Source organism: Paramacrobiotus metropolitanus, unplaced genomic scaffold (assembly GCF_019649055.1).
Source record: "Paramacrobiotus metropolitanus isolate TYO unplaced genomic scaffold, Prichtersi_v1.0 Parri_scaffold0000102, whole genome shotgun sequence".
NCBI lineage: Eukaryota > Metazoa > Tardigrada > Eutardigrada > Parachela > Macrobiotidae > Paramacrobiotus > Paramacrobiotus metropolitanus.
In genome coordinates, this window is record NW_026570322.1 from 179,143 (window position 1) to 197,717 (window position 18,575).

At 42.0% G+C, this 18,575-nt stretch overlaps 2 protein-coding genes across 2 annotated transcripts; both read right to left on the bottom strand.

Annotated features, from left to right (window-relative positions):
- Positions 1–3,240: 3,240 nt before the first annotated feature.
- On the bottom strand, positions 3,241–4,827 carry LOC129597298 (uncharacterized). The gene is made up of 2 exons (XM_055494781.1): positions 4,586–4,827; positions 3,241–4,029 (listed from the first exon to the last, which is right to left on the bottom strand). Exons 1-2 carry the CDS (start codon positions 4,701–4,703, stop codon positions 3,470–3,472), a joined length of 678 nt encoding a protein of 225 aa, XP_055350756.1. The 5' UTR covers positions 4,704–4,827; the 3' UTR covers positions 3,241–3,469.
- Positions 4,828–8,114: 3,287 nt separating this feature from the next.
- On the bottom strand, positions 8,115–9,840 carry LOC129597287 (uncharacterized). Its single transcript, XM_055494770.1, has 2 exons — positions 9,589–9,840; positions 8,115–8,982 (listed from the first exon to the last, which is right to left on the bottom strand). The coding sequence occupies exons 1-2, from the start codon at positions 9,701–9,703 to the stop codon at positions 8,480–8,482; spliced, it is 618 nt and encodes a 205-aa protein (XP_055350745.1). The 5' UTR covers positions 9,704–9,840; the 3' UTR covers positions 8,115–8,479.
- Between the last annotated feature and the right edge of the window lie 8,735 nt (positions 9,841–18,575).

The following is an 18,575-nucleotide window of genomic DNA, read 5'->3' on the forward strand; positions in this document are numbered from 1 at the left end:
AGTAATGCACCTGATTAGCGGCACATTTTGATGGCCTTGCGCATTTGATACTTCCGTCCGAGTGCAGGTAGGTGTTTTCAGATATTGTCAGAACATTTTTTGTGGTGTGATTGTTTGAAAGCTTCATAAAGACCTGGGTGAACTTGCGTAGATTGTATGAACAAGCACTTCCGAAAAGAAAAGCATAAGATTAAAACGGGGAAAATTAAACACATAATACGCGCAACGCACTTATAACGCCCAAAATATCTTATAGTACCGTACTGAAAGAAAAATCATTACAAACCATGTTACACGGAGATGTGGAGAACAATAACGATTCCCGAAAACCAATCCACTAATTAATTTTGCGGGCTAAATTGCGAATAAATGCTTTTACTGCCGAAAGCTAGAAATACACTAATCAATACTTAAATCTCAAGAAGGGCTACCCAGTATTTTGTAGTGTGTGGGATTTTTTTCATGGCGTACTCAGTGCGCGATGACCAGGGCGATTAACTGAAACACCGATAGAACAAAGGCTAATGAAATCATAATGCCTTCTTCGCGCAGAGCATTAAGCCATTGCGGTGACAGTTATTTAATACTTTTAATAATTATACCGGCCTTTATGGTATCGTTTTCAGGTTGCGAATCAATATGTCTTTACGCTAAATAGAATGGTGGGTTCATTAACATGAATGATACTAGAACATGACTGCATAACAATGCATAACAATAAACTCTATGTGGATTGCTCTCGCCTACTACTGATTTCAAAATAAAAAATTATTTTGTAGGAAGCTAATTGCTGGTGTTCCTGCGGCATATCGGCCAGTTGCATCGATTATCGGTCTCTCCTTACAAACTGTACGAGTATAGGCTCGGACCAGTACTTTTGTATTATAGATATAATGCACTTCGAATGGGAGCATGTTTTTTATTGGCTTCTGCTTCGTACCAACCAGCCGAATGGAACGTGTAGCCTGTAAAAACGTACTGTTGCTTACTTGTTAGTTCCTGTCGGTAAATTATAAGCTGTAATTATAAGCTGTATGTTCCGTTTTTATTGATTTTAGACCACCAGATACCGGCAGTCGGCGATGTGCGTAATTTTTCGCCAGTGTATTCACAACAAGGAAACGGAAGAGAAGGAATATGTATGAGGCGCTAATCTTTTACTAAAGTCTATAATAAAGATTGATAGATACTTCCTTTGAAGCCATTTGCAAACAATATAAACATGCGCTTCTCTGCTCGAACTCAGTGCTTGCTATGTGATGCGCACTGGCAGTGATCTTGCTCCACACTGTGTACTGATTAAATTTTTGAATTTTTAAACCGCGGTTGGACCGGCTGATTTGTATTTTTTTCATACCTCGTATTCTACGCCAACTGTGAAGTGGTTATTATCACAATCACACTGAAATTTCGTTACTTCTAATGCAATGTTTGCATTGAACCAATTATCAATACTAATATAGATATAGAAGTACTTCTATAGAAATTAAACGAACTTAAATACGGTACTCGTTCTATACATAAACCATTGCCATAAATTCTATGGATGAACAAACTTTTATTGAACACAGAACACACCAAAGAGGAAAAACCTGTATTACTGAATAAAAGTTGCTTATTTTCTTCACATGCAAGTGAAACATTCTACTGTTTGGTCTTCTTTACTCCTAACAACATTACTACTCTGTTACTTTAATCCGGCAGCAGGTACTCGATAACATTTGAAATTTGCAAACTTTACATACTTACACGAGACAGAGCTGACAACGGTTAAAATCATTTAAATACAAACTTAATAAATTTTGATAGAGAGTATGTACTTCATTCGAACAATGCAATCAGTGATTTTGTGAAATTCTACGGAAACTGATACATATCCAGGCGTCGATACAGAGTGCATGAACCTAGGCTTGTAAAAGAAAGATGTTTACCGAAGCCCACACTTAGGTATATTATTAATTCCTACAAGGCAAGATACGCCATGCTTTTGTGGAATATTAAAGGTGATGATTTCCGTAAAGATACGGTAGGGCAAATTTATCAGGGTAGCTAGGGATGCAAGTCGCACGAGGCCTCCAGTTTCACGATCCGGTTACAGTGAGCATCCAGCGTCTTGATTCAACGCCGTGGACTCCACTGCGACTTGTCGTTTTTTCTCCGTCCTTCATGTCGTTGTGCAGGTAGCAGCTGTATAAGGCGGTCAAGAATGCCACCGGCATACTAACGCCCGACACCACAATGAATTCCATCAATACTTTTTATCCGGGCAATAGCCAATTAACAGAACAACAAGCCTGCGCTGGTAGATACTAATTAAAAATTTCGAATTTAAAAATCCCATCATAACCAGATGTCCACAAATGTCGGCCTAGAAAAAAACGTGAGAGACGGCGCCCCAGGCGCCCATTTTAGCGTAGAACACCTTGGCACGGTTAGCAAATTTGACGATCCCGGACGAGCCAAGATGCAAGAAAGATAAAGGAAGCAATAAACAAGAAAACGGACACCGCTCCTATGCGGATATGCACAAAAAACGGTAGGATCATGCTTTCCACGAGCTACAAGCATGCAGGCCACGATGAGACAGCCTCCGTTCACCAGCTGCAGTCCATACAGTGCGATGGAAATGATGAACGCCACAAACTGGAAGATGGAAAACTCTCCACCCTGAATCAGCGCTCCTAATAATTTTCACATACATTCGGTGATAATTACAACAGGTATTGCGTTTAATTCGTGGCATGTAACAAGTGATTACTATTGCTACTAACGCTGTTTCATGTCTTGTTCGCCTGTTACATGTGTACCAGGTGCCATGGCGTTTCAATAGGTTGTTCTGGCGAAGGAGCTTGAGCGTAGTCCGCCCCAAAACCAGACTGGCTCTCTACTTTATCGCTTCCAGAGTTATAATTGTATTCCTAGTTCCAGTTCGCATAAGACTCAAGCAAAAAGGTAAACATATTTTGGTCACACCGACTCACACGTGGAATAGGCCAAAACCAAACCTTGGTCGCTCATATGAGATTACGGAAGTGCAGGGAAAACTTCGGGACCTTTCTTGAAATACAGAGCACCATAACAAGCCCGTATTATTGACTATAGACCATAATATTTGCCGAAGTGGCTATGCTATGGCAATATTAATTAACATATTTGCCTAGTGCGAGGTAAAGCATAACGAAGCATCTTCGCATACAAGTTTTCTTAAATGGACACATAAACAAGATCGTTAAACAAAAACGACAATATACGAGCATCTGAAAGCCGTTATATAAAGGTTATACACACCTTAGCATAATAAAACACACCACTATGTTAACAGTGCCATAATGAATTGTTTGGTTTACATTTTATAAAGCGATTCGACAGGACAGCGTTAATAACGGTAAACATTTAAAACGCTTTATAAAACTAGCCTATACTCATGCGCATCGCGCAAATCCATGCTCTCGTGCGCCCGTCATCTTGATTAAATGGCGTCGGGCAGAGTGCAGATTGTAGAGAAAAAGTCTTGACCTCGGGTTATAATTAGGACGTCCTTGTACGGTGCCGGTGTTACATTCTCCGATTCCGACGAGCCAAAAAGCACTTCCTGATTTCTGACACATTCAAGTTCGTGGTAAACAACAGCACTACGCCAGCCCATAGACATTGCCACAACTATAGCGCTGACTAGTAGAGCAATTGTTCCCAGCAAGACCAGCTGTCCGGCGAGGTCGACCTGGAACACGTGATGGATGGAACCCCATACGCCCAGTGACTTTACGAATGGCTCGGCGCGGAACGTGAACTGGGCGAGTCCGCTACCGATCAGTATCACGAGGTAGAATATGCAGCATACGACCAAGCAGGTGCAGCGTCCATCATGACCTTTTCCGAAGTCTGCCGGGTCTTGGTTGCCGCGAAAAACGCGTATACAACATACGGTGAGACAGCAGCCGTTAACCAATTGGAAACCGTACACTGGAATGGACAGGATGAACGCCAGGAACTGGGCGATAGGGAAACTGTTGACCACAAACAGCGCTCCTGAAAAAGGCGCAAAATCAGCTGCAATATATCGCGATCTTCTGAAGAAATGAGAAATCAGTGAGTAGGAGCTACTGCTAGGATCACTTGATAGCTTTGCACGATACCGTGGTAGCGGCGCTGTCGATCAATACAAGCCGTTACATATGTAAAGGGTAAGGTATGTTTTCGATCAAGCGATGGAAATCATTGCGCTGTGCACATACAGTACAGTGTGGTTACAGGAAAAGAGTAAAGGCAGTGCTATATTATTTGCGCTTACACCTTGAGTCTGTGAGTGGATTTTGATTAGCGCTTTAGGTTAATCGAACAGTCGACTACAACTTCGCCATCCCTTTTTTTGTATCGCATCTTTTATATTTTTATTTTGCAAAGCTAATGCAAATCACATTAAATGAAATTACAACCAAAATCTGAAGGCATTCGGAATTGCTAAAGACTGGAGAAACCAGTACTTCTTTCGGGACTACGGTAATTCAAAATTAAGTGTCGTCTTTTTTGCGCCTAAAACATTTCATTAATAAAAAATATAGTCAGTTTATTACTCGCTTCTTACCATAAAACAGGGAGTAGAGATTTGCGGAAAATCCCAGAACAGCCAACAGAATTTCCACGATGGAAAGAACAAAAAGAGTGCACCTATCTGTCACAAAACATCTTCGCAGTTCTAGCATTGTGAAACTGGCTATAAAGCAATCACCAGCTTGGCGCAAAATGAAGCACGGCGGTAACCGTCTTGTTCAAGAAAAATTATTTTCCGGCGATACTGACTGGTGAATGAGATGTATTTACAGGTCCTTCGAGAATGATTTGTTCTCTTCGTCACCAGTCGAGGCTGTATTGAAGATGTTCGGGTCTCGACAGTCAATAATCCGCAGTATCGCTGATGACGTTAATGGAATACATACTGCATCCGGCATGCATCTGTACAGTACTTGATCCTGTACAGCTACCTTTTTTTAGTTATCCACTGCCAGAGGATAAAACAGCTGGCCAGGGACGTGTACGGTACGTATATTGCCTACCATGGACTAGACTTAGAGTATTTCTTGCCATCAGTAAGGCCTGCAACTGTCACTGCAACACTACCGGAAGCGTTCAAATGTGTACGAACGTGAAAGGTTGTTACCGTCTCCAGCAGGTAGCATCCCAAATCAGCTTTACCATCACCGGCATCACGTACAAGGAAAAGGGCTCTTGCATCCGTACGTTTGTTGTCTTTGCGGTACAGACCAGCGTGGTTTCCATTTGATAAGGATATCCCGCTAGTTGCAACGCTCACTCCGCTTAAACGTTTTCAGTAATAGTGGTATCTGGATCATACGCCTTCGTTGCTGGAGCAGTATAGGCTGTCACTGGCTGTGATAACTGTTCATGGACATGAGCGTCATTTGCGCAGCTGTACAGCATAAACACGGAAAAGATTATTCAATCAGTTTCACTAATCAACGTTCAGAGTATACTGAATAACCAGAGTAGTAATGGCCAATCCAAGAAAATATATATCGTAAATTAAGTTTGCTTGTGACGCGATAAAGCGTAAACATTCGCGCAGAATACGAAGGAATGATACAAATTGTTGTACCTTTTTACGATACCTTTTTAGCCAGGAAGTATGATGCTGATAGGTAGAGCGGTTTCCATATTATGTTAATACTGGAAAACAGCAAAAACCGCTTTGAAATGCTTGATGAAACGTTAGGCATTTTTGATTGCGTATAATTTATGTGTCAGTGGCGTTGTCGATCAGTAACAGAAGTATCTGTAAAGGGTAAAGCCCGTAAAGGCAAAAAACATGTATCATAGTATTTTTAGGGTACCCTGCATACCATAACAGAGAAGAAGTACTGTAATATCAGGAGTGCAGTAGCCTTCAGCAATATTAAGTAGGCGCGTTATGAATGTGTTATGTACGGTACAGGCTCAGTACAGCAGGTAGTACTGTGGTATTTAATAGTTTTCCTGTTTTCTTCTTGTAGGTTGTGCATGTACTTTATGGGTTGGATCGCTCTTTAAACCGAAGTTGCCACACTAGTTAAAGAAAGTGAAAAAGCGTTTTTTTCCAGTTAACAGGCTACCAAATGAAGTTATACTTGATGAAATGTAGTCATTATAGGCACCGATCTGCATTTCTTGCAAACTTGCAGTTGAATAGCGATGGCGACACAGGGGTCACAGGCGAATATATGCACTGGATATTCAACTAAAAGTTAATGTTAACTTGTAAGAAAATTTTCACGTACGTTACTGGAAATGGCTGTTACAACTGTAACGTGCAGCTATTAATGGCCCAATTTTTTATGTGCACTCCTACACAAAAACTTTAATCAGTTGAAAGGTCATCAAACAAGAGCAAGGGAACGAAAAAGAATGATCTTAGGACAGTCAAATGTTTCGTAAAAGAGAAAATACGAGACCGTACGTATGAGAACTGGACAACGCATACTACCCGAGTAGCCATCAAATACACAAGTAGATGTTTTGGTTCTACCATCAATGAAACGCCCATTTACATAATTTATGATTGCAGTGTGCGCGTGACGCCTAACAACTTTGATCGGTTATTTATATAATATCGTATGGAAAAAGTATTTATGGTGCCATTAGAGAGAAAAGACGTGCTCATAAAGCTGTTACATATTATAAAGGCATTCGCGCGACGCATTCTTATTGCAGCACATTACTAGTGCACCGGAATATCCCTAGGTAGTACAGAAAACATATTTTTAGTGTACAATTTGCGCAAGGTCGTGGAATGGGGCAGCGTAAACATATGTACTTATGAAACGACTCAAAAAAAGTAAGGCGAAGACGTAATTGACTGTGCATTCCGCGGACATCCAGGTTTTTCTGAAAAGCCTTTCGACTGGACAACAGACATATTTTAGAGCTGCACAATCCTGTTCGTCGGATAGACATCATTGAACGGTGGCGACGGTGAATTTTGTGATTCCAAGTGCGACAGCAACGCTGCCTCGTTTTTGGCACCTGCAAGCACGTGATAAATATCTGCACTCCACCAGCCAATGACCTCTGCCACGATCACTGTGACAGTTAGTATCACAATCGATCCCAGCATGACGAGCTGTCCGGTGAGTTGGGCGTGGAACACGTGATGGATGTCACCCGACACACCCAGTGAGGGGACAAAAGGGTGAACGCGATATCCGAACATGATGAATCCGGCGAGGACGAAGGTCAGCAGGTACACACCACTCCATGCGCACAATATTCTTCTGCGGATTTGGATAACAGAATGCGCGCCGAAGTGCCCCAAGTCCCGATGGTGGGGCAAGATGCGTGCACAGCACATGATGAGAAGGATGCCGTTCGCCAACTGGACACGATGTGCAGCAGAAGTTGGAAGTAAGGAAATATTAATATGTTGAACATAAACAGCGCCCCTGAAGGATGTTCATTGTTCAATACAGCAGGTTCAAAATACAGCTATTTTTTGAAGGGATTTATGAAAGAGCTGCAACAGAGTATAACTGATTTCTTACCACTAAACACAGTGTAGAAATTTGTGGCAAATCTCACTACTGCCAGAACGACTTCCACTACGGAAAGAACCAATAAACTGCGCGTATCTTTCAAGAGATTCTGTAAATTCTGCATTATTCAAGTGGATTTCCTAACAAACACAAACGTGGCGCGAAGGGAGATACGGCGGTAACGATCTGCTGCAGAAATATTGTTTTCTGGGGATGTTGAACAAGATTGTACCGAAAATCTTTGAAGTTTTGATTGAACCAGTCGACGTTAAGCTAACTCTAATTTTATGATTGACAGCCAACCGGCAGTTCTACCAAGGCAGCAAGTACTTGCGAGTCGCGACGACCAGTAAATTACACTCAAATCTGGCAAGTAAAGCGAAAAGTAGCGATAATGGTACTATTTATACGTTTTACCTAATCGGCTTAGTGTATGCTGTATAAATAAACCGTGCTGCTTTGCTATTATGAGCCGTTTCAGATTAGCATCCCAAGGTTCAAATTGGTGTGTTGGGTTCGCTGTGTTGCGTCGGCGGATATGTTCGGACATAATTTTTGTATCGTCTTCATGACGGTTGGAGTTACCGTCAACTTACCCAGTTTATGGTAAAGCAAGCAAAGCGTTTTCGAAAATTCTTCAATTGTCACACAAACGGGTTCTTCAAGAGGAAAAGAGACCGTACGTGCGCCTGAGAGTTGCTATGGAAAGGCGAAACACATTTTAACGCAGCAAAGTGAAAAGCTATAATAGTACTATACAATTCGGTATCTAAATTCCGTAGGGCGAGAAATCTTCGGATAACCCCAAACTGGCACGCCAACGTGTTCTTCAAATAGAAAAAACTGTACGTGCACCTCAAATGTAAACTGTTTACAGCGAATCCCTGCTACCGGGAACCGGCTGTATTGACTAAATGGTATCCAGTAGAACGTAGTAAGTACATCGGGATCTCCAGTTAAACTTCCTTGTACGGTGGTGGTGGTGTTGAATTCTGTGGTTTTGATGAGACAAGAGGCACGGTCTCTTTTTCGGCACGTTTAAGTCCGTGGTAGACGGCAGCACCGCGCGAGCCAACAGACATGGCCAATGCTATAGCGCTGGGTAGCGCCACAACCGATCCCAGCAGGACCAGCTGTCCGGTGAGTTCGTCCTGGAACACCTGACGGATTGAACCCCACACGCCCAGTGACGGAACAAAGGGCTGGGCGCGAATGGCGAACTGGATAAATCCGGGAATGACCAGGAGCAGCAGGTATGATCCACAGCATCCGGCCAATATGATGCTGCGTCCACCATAATATTTCCCGAAGCGTGCCGGGTCGCGTTGGCCGCGCAAAACACGTGTGCAACATCCGGTGAGATAGCAGCCGTTTACCAACTGGAAACCGTACACTGGAATGGACACGATGAATGCCAGAAACTGGAGGAGAGGAAACAGGTTGACCACATAAAGCGCTCCTGAAAAATATGCAAATCAGCTTCCAGCCTTCCACTTCCATCTTTACAGCGCTATCGACGAAATTCAGTAAGAGTTGCTAGTGTCACTTTGTAGCTTTGCTTGCGATAGCTTACAATGTTAGTAACTTAGTATACGGTTGTTACTCATGTGAGAGCGGCGCTGTCGATCGATAACAGCCGTAACGGGTAAGGTATATCGGCGGTCAGGCTAACACATGCAGTCGATGATATCATCGCGCTTACAGTGCGTTACCAGTAAAAGAGTAGCGCCTAATCCTATGTCCTACGGTATATATATGTCTCCACATCTTACAGCCTGAGTCATGGAATGAAATTAGATTAGCGCTCTGGGTTAATCTGAACAGTCAAATAACCTTTCGTCACCGAATTTTGTATAATTATTACGATAGAAGTACTCCTCCTTCCCAAGTCAATGCAAACGACATTGCAGAAATCTAGAGAAACAATTCAGAAGCATAGCTATTTTTCAAGAGACCGGATAAACATAACCTACACAAATATTTCAATTGCATGTAGAGTCTTTGATCCGTTTAAATTTTTCTAGTAACAAAGAACCGCAACAGATTACCGGCATCCAACTCTTACCATAAAACAGAGTGTAAAAATTCGCGGAAAATCCTAGGACAGCCAACACGACTTGCATGATGGAAAGGGTCAGCAGAATGTTCGCCTCTTTCATAAGATTTTGTAATTTTTGCATTGTAAAGCTGGCTATAATCGCAATAATAAGGCTGGCACGAAATGAGGCACGGTGGTAACTGTCTGTATAGAAATCTTTATTTTCCGGTGAAGCTAAATAAGATACATTGATAGAATTGTCGGGAAATTCATGCTGTTCACCACCAGTCGATGCCGGATTGAAAAGCCTCGAGATTCAACAGTCATGATCATTTGGCAGTGTCCACCAAGGCGGTACTTATGATGTCATTGGAGGACGTACATACCGAATCTGGCTCTATAGTACTTACTGCAAGCACATGCATTTTGCTAACCATGAGTAAAGCGTGCATGTGTAACATGTTTTATATTTTAGCAGTTTTCATTACATATCGCAAAATTTTCAATGTTGGTGTAGTTGTAACCTGTACATGTTTCTCAAACATCTGAATTTTCGTCAACTCTAAGTCCCATCCAGCTGTGCTTATCAGTTCTATCAATAGACTCATATATCCTTACGTCCTTATTTTTTGGAAATTATCTCCTAAATCAACTTTGATTTTTTCAATAAGTTGTTAATTTTATAAAAAAGAGCATCACACAAACGTTCCTACCTTCATCTTTAAAAAAATGTTTTGGAGAAGGTCTTAAAAAAATTTTTCGAAGTTGTAGTACTTAAAGGTTGATAGTACTTCAACGTTGTTAGTTTTGGAAATTATCTCCTAATTCGAGATTCAGTTTGCGATACTTTTGATAGTTTTATAAAATCCAGCGTCTTCCAAAGCTTCCTACCTGTAGTTTGAAAAAAAATTTTTTTGTTTCCCGAAAGTTTCTAAAAACATTTCAACCTTTAGTACTTAGCGTTTTCAGTATATAGAAATTTCCAGTAAATTCAGGAAACGTCTCGAAAGAACAAATACACGTTTCCAGCTTAGCAACATAACCAAGAGCGATTTAAAATTGTCGATTACATCAAACTTATACGTAATTTTATTTTGTTTAATTCCTTGGAATGTTTAAAATGCTTTTAGTACCTCAAAATATGTAGCTATAAATTTTACCAAAGTCGGCTCCGGGAAGCCTTTACATTTCCAAAACCTTTAAATATTTCTAAATATTTCGACTCGGCCCCGCTGCTCGGGGCCGTTGCCTCTAATTCTTTGAGCCTCCAGAGATTCAACATTTTAAAAATATCTAGAAATTAGAATACCTCAATAGGTTACTGTCTGAAGTGTCTGTAAATCTAAATATCTAAAAGCCGGCCCCGTGGCCCGTTTACCGTATTCACTGACGTAGCGGCTCTGCGATACTGGTGGCAGTTTGTAAATTCATTAATCCGCGTCGCTCTGTGATACTGGTGGTAGCTAACAATAAGGTATTCACTATTATAGCTGGTTCTGCTGTTTTTTAAAGCATTTCACATTCGGCATTTCACATTTAAATTAAAATTTTTTTGATTTATTTTGTTCCTGTAACTACAAACCGCATATCAAAATTTTGTAATCTCTTTCATGTTAGATATTACTCCTTACCTCAAACTCAAGTGGTCGCACGCTAGCGCGACCGATGCTTGTAATAAATTATGCTCATATTATCATGCTAATACATAGTTCATGATAGTTGTACGTTACAATAGCAACTTCTAATTTCCACTACGAGTAGTGAAGTGTTACAAATCCGTATATGGGTAAAAGGTATGATGGCTCATCGGTAACGTTAATAAACTTAATTAATATTTTCAAAATTATTTATGCAACTACTGGATGGCTCGATCTCTGAACTGTACTCGTACACGAAACAATAATCAGCTAAAACGTCATCAGAGAAGAGTACGGGCAAGGGCATGAATACGAATGGTCTCACGACAACCAAACATTGTCCAAAGGTCTAGAAAAACCGTGTTAGAACTGGACAACAGGTACTACCTAGTTAGTATTAGCGCTATCACAGTGTTAGCTGTTAATTTGTAAGTATGTTAAGATATCTTGTAGCTTTTTAGCGTAAATCTGATGTTTATAGTCTCACAAGTTTCTGATTTGTACGGCTACAACATCTTCTAGATTACTGTAGGTGTTCTCGAAACTTGCGCAAAGGCACTTTGATCGTTTATTTATAGTCGGGTAGAAAAATTTTTATGTTGCAATTACAGTAAGCGAAAGAGAACCCTTGCATGACAGCCGTTATGTCGGCACCGAGACATATTCTTATTACACACTGAAAATACACCGGAAGCAGTGCGATAAATATATTTTTAGTGTACAATTTGCATAAGGTGATGGGAAAGGGAAACGTAAACCATACACTTGTTAAACGACTCATGAGACGTTAGACGGAGTTGCTTGACTGCTTATTCCGCGCGAATCCATGTTTCTGGAACCGGCTACACTAGACAAAGGACATCCGGTAGGGTACCAAAATCGCCACCTGATTAGACTTGCGTCACTTCCGTGTACCGTCGCGATGATCGATTCTGCAGTTCCGAGTTCGAAAGCAGGGCTGGCTCGTTTTTGGCGCGCTCCAGCTCGTGATAAACATCAGCACTCCACCAGCCAATAACCTTTGCCACGATCAAAGTGACAGTTAGTATCACAATCGATCCCAGCAGGACGAGATGTCCGGTCAGTTGGGCGTGGTACACGTGATGGATGGCACCCGACACACCCAGTGTGGCGACAAAAGGCTGGACACGGTATCCGAAGATGATGAATCCGGCAAGGAGGGTGATTAGGAGAAAAATACCACCGCATCTGCACAAGATGCCTCTGCGGATATTGATGACAGCATGTTCCCCGAACTGCGCCAGGTCATGGTATTGGCACAAGATGCGTATACAGCACACGATGAGAATGCTGCCGTTCACCAAATGGAAGCCATACACTGCGATTGACAGGGTGTATTGGAAGTAAGGGAATCCTTTGTTCTTCATAAACAGCGCCCCTAAAGGACGATCCGTGTCATTCCGCAATACGGCAGGTTCAAGATACTGTTATTTTTTAATGAAATAATGAAAGAACCGTATCAGAGTACTGTACCTATAGCTGATGTCTTACCATAAAACACAGTGTAGAAATTTGTGGCAAATCCCGCCACTGCTAAAACGACTTGCACGATGGAAAGAACCAGCAAACAGCGCGTATTTTTCACAAGATTCTCTAAATTCGGCATCGTTCAAGTGGATTTAATAGCAAACACAAACGTGGCGCAAAGTGAGGCACGGCGGTAACGGCTGCAGAAATACTGCGTTCCAGGGATGTTGAATAAGAGTGTACCAACAGCGCTACAGAAAAGGGTTGACGTTTTGATTACCAGTCAACGCTGTGCTAATCTTTTGATCGACATTCGACTGCAGTTTTACCAAGGCGGTTAGCAGTTGCGAGTCGCGACGGTGGCCAGTAAACACCCGCGAATCTGGCATGTACAGAGTACAGCGAGAAGTAGCGATAATGATACTATTTATACACATACGTGTTACCTCAACCGGTGTATGTAGTTTAGTGGTCAAGTGATCGTGTACGCTGTACAAGTAAACCATGCTGCCCTGCAGTTAACAGCGAGCAATACAATACACCGGAATATTAACAATGTATATTTTTAGAATTAAATGTATAATTTTTTAATGTATAATTTCCAATTTTCCAGTGGTTGATAGGGCTGGACAGCGTAAAGGTTAGACGTCTGAAACGCTTTATGAAAAGTTAGGCGCATTGGCGCAGCTGGCTGTGTGTTCTGTTAGAATCCATGCTTTCAGGAACCGGTCATACTGAATAGAGTAATAATAGACCTCCTGTAGAGGACCCAAAGCTTGATCTCCACGTCTACCTCCTGGTACAATGGCGGCGCTGGACTCCGCCTTTTGGGGCTGGACAGGAAGCGCTGTTTCGCTTGTGACACGTTCCAGTCCGTAGTAAACATCATCACTGCGCCAGCCAATGAACACTACCACGAATGTAGCGGCGCCTAAGACCGCAATTGACCCCACCATGACTAGCAGCCCGGTGAATTCGTCCTGCCATCCGGGATTACCACCTGCCTGATCATCCAGTAATGAGACTGAGGTCTGGTCGCGGAACGCATACTCGACTTGATTGGTAATTAGCAGCACCATTAGGCGTAATCTACAACATCCGCCCAAGACAATGCTGCGGGTACCCTGCGATCTGCTGAAGCGTTCCGGGTCTTGCAATTTTTCCAGGGCAGCGTAAAGCGTATACGGTATTTGTTAAATTGTAAAAGCGTGAATTTGTGAAATTTAAGGATCATTAACGAGTGATGTGAATCCATTCCTGCAGGTCGCCTTGAACGTCTTCCTCCTAAATCGTGATGTCCATTTTGCCATTATACGGCGGTGGTGGTCCGTTTCGTGCTGGCGATCGCCCCAACAGGTTTTTCTCTTCTTTGGTAGACTTTAGATCCTCACAGGCGGCCATGCTGTGCCCGATTACAAACATTATCACGACCATACTGGCAGCCAACAGCAGAACGGATCCCAGCATGGCCAGATGTCCGGTGACGTCTGCCTGGAACACATGGCGGACGGCGCCTCACACACCCAGTGAGGCGACGAATGAATCAGCGCCAAAGGCGACCTCGAAGAACCATGCACCAATCATCAGCAGCAGGTACAAGCCCCAGCCAACGAACGCGCCTCAAGTTGCATCCCTGCAAACGTGTCCCGAAAGCTGTTGACCGTCATTGACCACGAAATACTCGCACGCAGGCCACCATCAGCCAGCCGCCGCATACCAATTGCAGCCCGTATACCGGGGTGACAAAGACAAAAGCCACCGTTTGCAGTGTCGGAAAACTGTTGCCCGCATTCAAAAGCCCTAAAAAAACGCACAATAAGTTTTCGGCTGTTAATAATGTTTTAAGAAGATAAGTTAGTTGGTGTGATTCTGCATTTTTGGGGTATATTTTGAATAATGTGACCAAATAATAACCGCCGTTATATTTTGTCAACAAATTTCCGGGTCCTATATAGTAATCCATACCACTACAGTGCACTATTAGCTTTGTAAATGTCGCCATTACTAATTTTTCTTCGAATGATCAAATTTTCGCCTGCATCAGCATGATTTTTGCTTTCAACAAGGAGCTACTTATTTTCTAATACAGCAACGCATACAACTATTAAGCACCCAAACGCTGCGAAGCTGATAACCGTACTGTAATAATTATGCAGAGTAACTGTTGATGAATGTACAGATCGGCGGCATTGCTCACCGGTGCTGCCACTCGACGAGAGTAGAAGTGTTAAAACCGGTTAAGTCAAAGCTGTCTTAGTCATCGATGATATCACTGTAAAACGGCTGCGGCCACGGCTGATGATGCGCAAATGTCTGGATTTTAGATTAGTGCCAAGCTGCCAACTATGTATGTATTCTTGCCTTCTTTGCACCCATCCAGATCTCTATTTACTGTTTTAAACAGCTTAATTATATTAAGTAAAAACCTGCATAGACAATGGCTGGACACATTGGTTAATCGTTATAAATGGTTGCTTGAAGAAAATTAAATTACCGCAGAGTAAAATTTTAAGTACGCAGAGAGTGACAAAAGTACAGTAAACGTCTATTTCAAAAAAATTGCAAAGCATTTCTAATCGCATTTAATGCATAATACATTCAGTGCTAAAAATAAAGCATTTAATGCTTACAACTGGCACGAAATAGCTGGCTGCATCCGAATGCTAAGACCGCGTCTTACCATAGAATAGGTTGTAGAAATTTAAGGCGAATCCCATAACTGCCAACAGGACTTCCGCGACACTGAGTGCCAACAAAATGCCGGTATGTTTCTGCAGATGCGGAATTTTCTCCATCGTACAACCGGATTAACAGTTGAAAATTTGGCGTAAATCGATGCTAATGTTGTTCTGTTTGGGAAAAAGAGTAGTTCCTTTCGGCAATTTTCAATGGCAGTGATGTGCCGACTGCGGAGATTCAAATTTAAAACCAGCGAACACCGATAGAACCGGAAGTAAGCGCGCATGCAGCTACACCCGTTACAGTAAGTTTGAGAAAAAATTCCAAATGGACTGTACATCAACTTGCCGTATTTTAACAGAAATTTTGATGACCCAACTTTACTATTTCTTCGAAAAGGTTTGTTTGGATGGAGTCTTTATTTCAGAAAAAAATTTTCATAGGGGGGGTACTGCAGAAACGAACCTCCAGTGGGCTCTTAATTTCCGGGGTGGGCTTCTAAAGCGGATAGGGATTTTAACAATTGATAAAATATGGTATATCCGCAATGCTCGTTTTGAAGGATGGCTAATCTGGGACGTTTTGATCGGCTGCACGTGTAAATCAGAACTGTTGTTTACCTGCGAATTACCGCCGAGCACGAGTGCGCGCATCATGTAATAATATTTAATGGTCGTAACATCCACTGCGGAGGTCAAATAGTTAATGGTATTAAGTGATCACGCGGCGCACCGCGACAATAATAATTATTCTTTTTCCGCAGTACAGTATTACCGGTATTCGGCAACATTGTACAAAAATAAGCACAAGGCCTTATGATTATTTAATTTTGTGCTTTCTAAGCGCCTTATATATTCCCTAAATAGCCCTGCTTTTACATAACATGGCAATATTATTGTAACTCTATCGGCTTACTAAGACATGGCGAAATAGACTGCACAAAACGATTTAACACATGATCCGGTTAAGCAGAAAATAGGTTGTCAATCCGAACCTTTGAAACTTTTTGCAGTTACCTACTTACTTACCATGCAAGGCTTAAAAATGCGCGAAAAAAAAGGTTGCAAACGAATGCCTGTAATGGGCAGTGTGTCTTGTATGCTGTAAGTTGGCATTACTGATTATTTCAAAGGTCGTTCTGAAGTAGAAGAAGCGCATTAGCTTTGCCCTTGGCACTGCGCAAAAAGACTAGTACTCTGATGAGCGTTCTGATGGAAAACTTAAGCGTTTATCACAACGACATGTTATCACAACGAATGTAAGTCTGATTGCATGCGGCAGCAAATCTGCACATGCAACCCTTAATCTACGAGAAAGGTTCTCGACATTGCACTCGAGAAAAGCCATTAAGAAAGAGAAAGGTTACAAGAGAAGGCGGAGTCAAACAACACCGCAAAATGAAAAGGCAAAGGTGGTGGTTAAATTGTCCCGTTTAAAGGTGTATAAGGTCAAACCTGCCGCCTGTCCAGACGTGCGTCGAATCAGCGAACACTTTCATTACTCGGTAGTGTCTTTGCCGTGTCTTCTCAATGACAATAGGCGGTGTTTTGACGGTTCCTTTGACGTCAAGAGAAGCATAATCGCATTGTTCCATTAAAGGAAAACTGTCCTAACGAGAAAATACAGCCGTTTTCCGCTCCAAGAAACGCTCATGTGCGTGGTTGCATTGATTTCTACACCTCCTTTTTCTTAGTATGTGCAGACTTTCTGTGGTCTGTGCTGCAGTTGTTTAATTAATCGCAGCCCATGCTTGTATAATTGTAGATGCGGTAAAATACCGTTATTTTCGTACCAAGTTACGATCAGTGTCAATCAGTTTGTGGAGGCGGAACTGCAGTCAGCGTCATACCTGCGCCATCGGACCCGCCTCGTAGCCAGGCTCAAAAATCTTTGCTTGTCGATTATCTGCCGGTCAAACATTATCTCGACGATAAAAGTGTCTTACAAACGCCTGGAACGAGGCATTAATTACCGGGGAAGATCAATTTACCCGGAATTCTGCACAAATTGTTACTATTCGTACCGATTTTGTGATTAGTGACTATTTAGCGTTATAGTGTTATTGATTGCTTATGAGATACCCTCAACCTTTCGCAAAAACAGCAGATATTTGTGTGCGTTGCATGGTCGAAGCGTGTTGATTTCGGAGGCCTTTTGATGTTTCTGGTCGGTACAAGCTCCGGCAAAACTTAAGAATGTTGCTGCTTAAGCCAGCGGTCTGCATGATATTGTACATGGTCTGCATGGGCGCCATGGTTGCAACGAAATCCGTTCGGAAATGTCGCAAAAGATCTGCCGAACAGCGAAACTGTACCACTGAGCTCTGCACATGGCTGGCGTACGACAAATTTCCCACTAAAGTTTACGGTAAGCTATCTTTTCATAATTATGTTATTGCGGACTGGCACATATAACGACAGATTCACCATATACGTACGCTTCAAGTAAAAGCTACGATATCTCTACCTTACCCGTTTATTTTTCAATATCGCATGTATTTTTCTTCGTATATGGCATTCAGCTTCCACTACCCATGGTATCTAAGTAGCTTATAACTTAGTAAAACAGAAAAATCCTGCTTTCCCGTGTAAGTGCAGAAAACTTAGTGCAAAATTTTAGATGTACAGACTCTAATTACGTTTTTTTTTCGGAACGGAGGCACATCCGACATATTTCTACTGTATGCAACGCAACTACACATACGTTTTCTTTTAATACTGTCTTCGCAATTAGTGGGTCTTTATGTAGATAACTTTTAAAGGGTGCAGGGGCTGTTGCACTACTTAACATTTAGGATTAGCGCAAATAGTACTTTACAGCAGCGATTTTTCTATATTTGTAGCCTCCCTTCTGTCCTCTAGGGATAGCGTGAATCGGTGCACGACCACTTTTGCAATGATATTAGTAAAAAAAAGAGCGGTTTTATACCTAACCAAGATCGGAGTTTTTTCGAAATTTAAAGTCACTTCAAATATCATGAAGTTCGTTCTCAAACTTAGAAAAATGTACCCAAACGGTTCAACGGTACTGTATAAAACTGCTGCGTTTACATGCAACTTTGCAGTTCGGTGCATAATGAGGCTTTCGATACAACTGTTCGCGTTTAAACTTTCTGGAATTTTATTGAGCCATTAATTTCACAACCGGGTGTTGGGCACAAAAACGGTGTCACCCCCAGTGTATGCAACCCTTTGGCGATAAGATGCCATT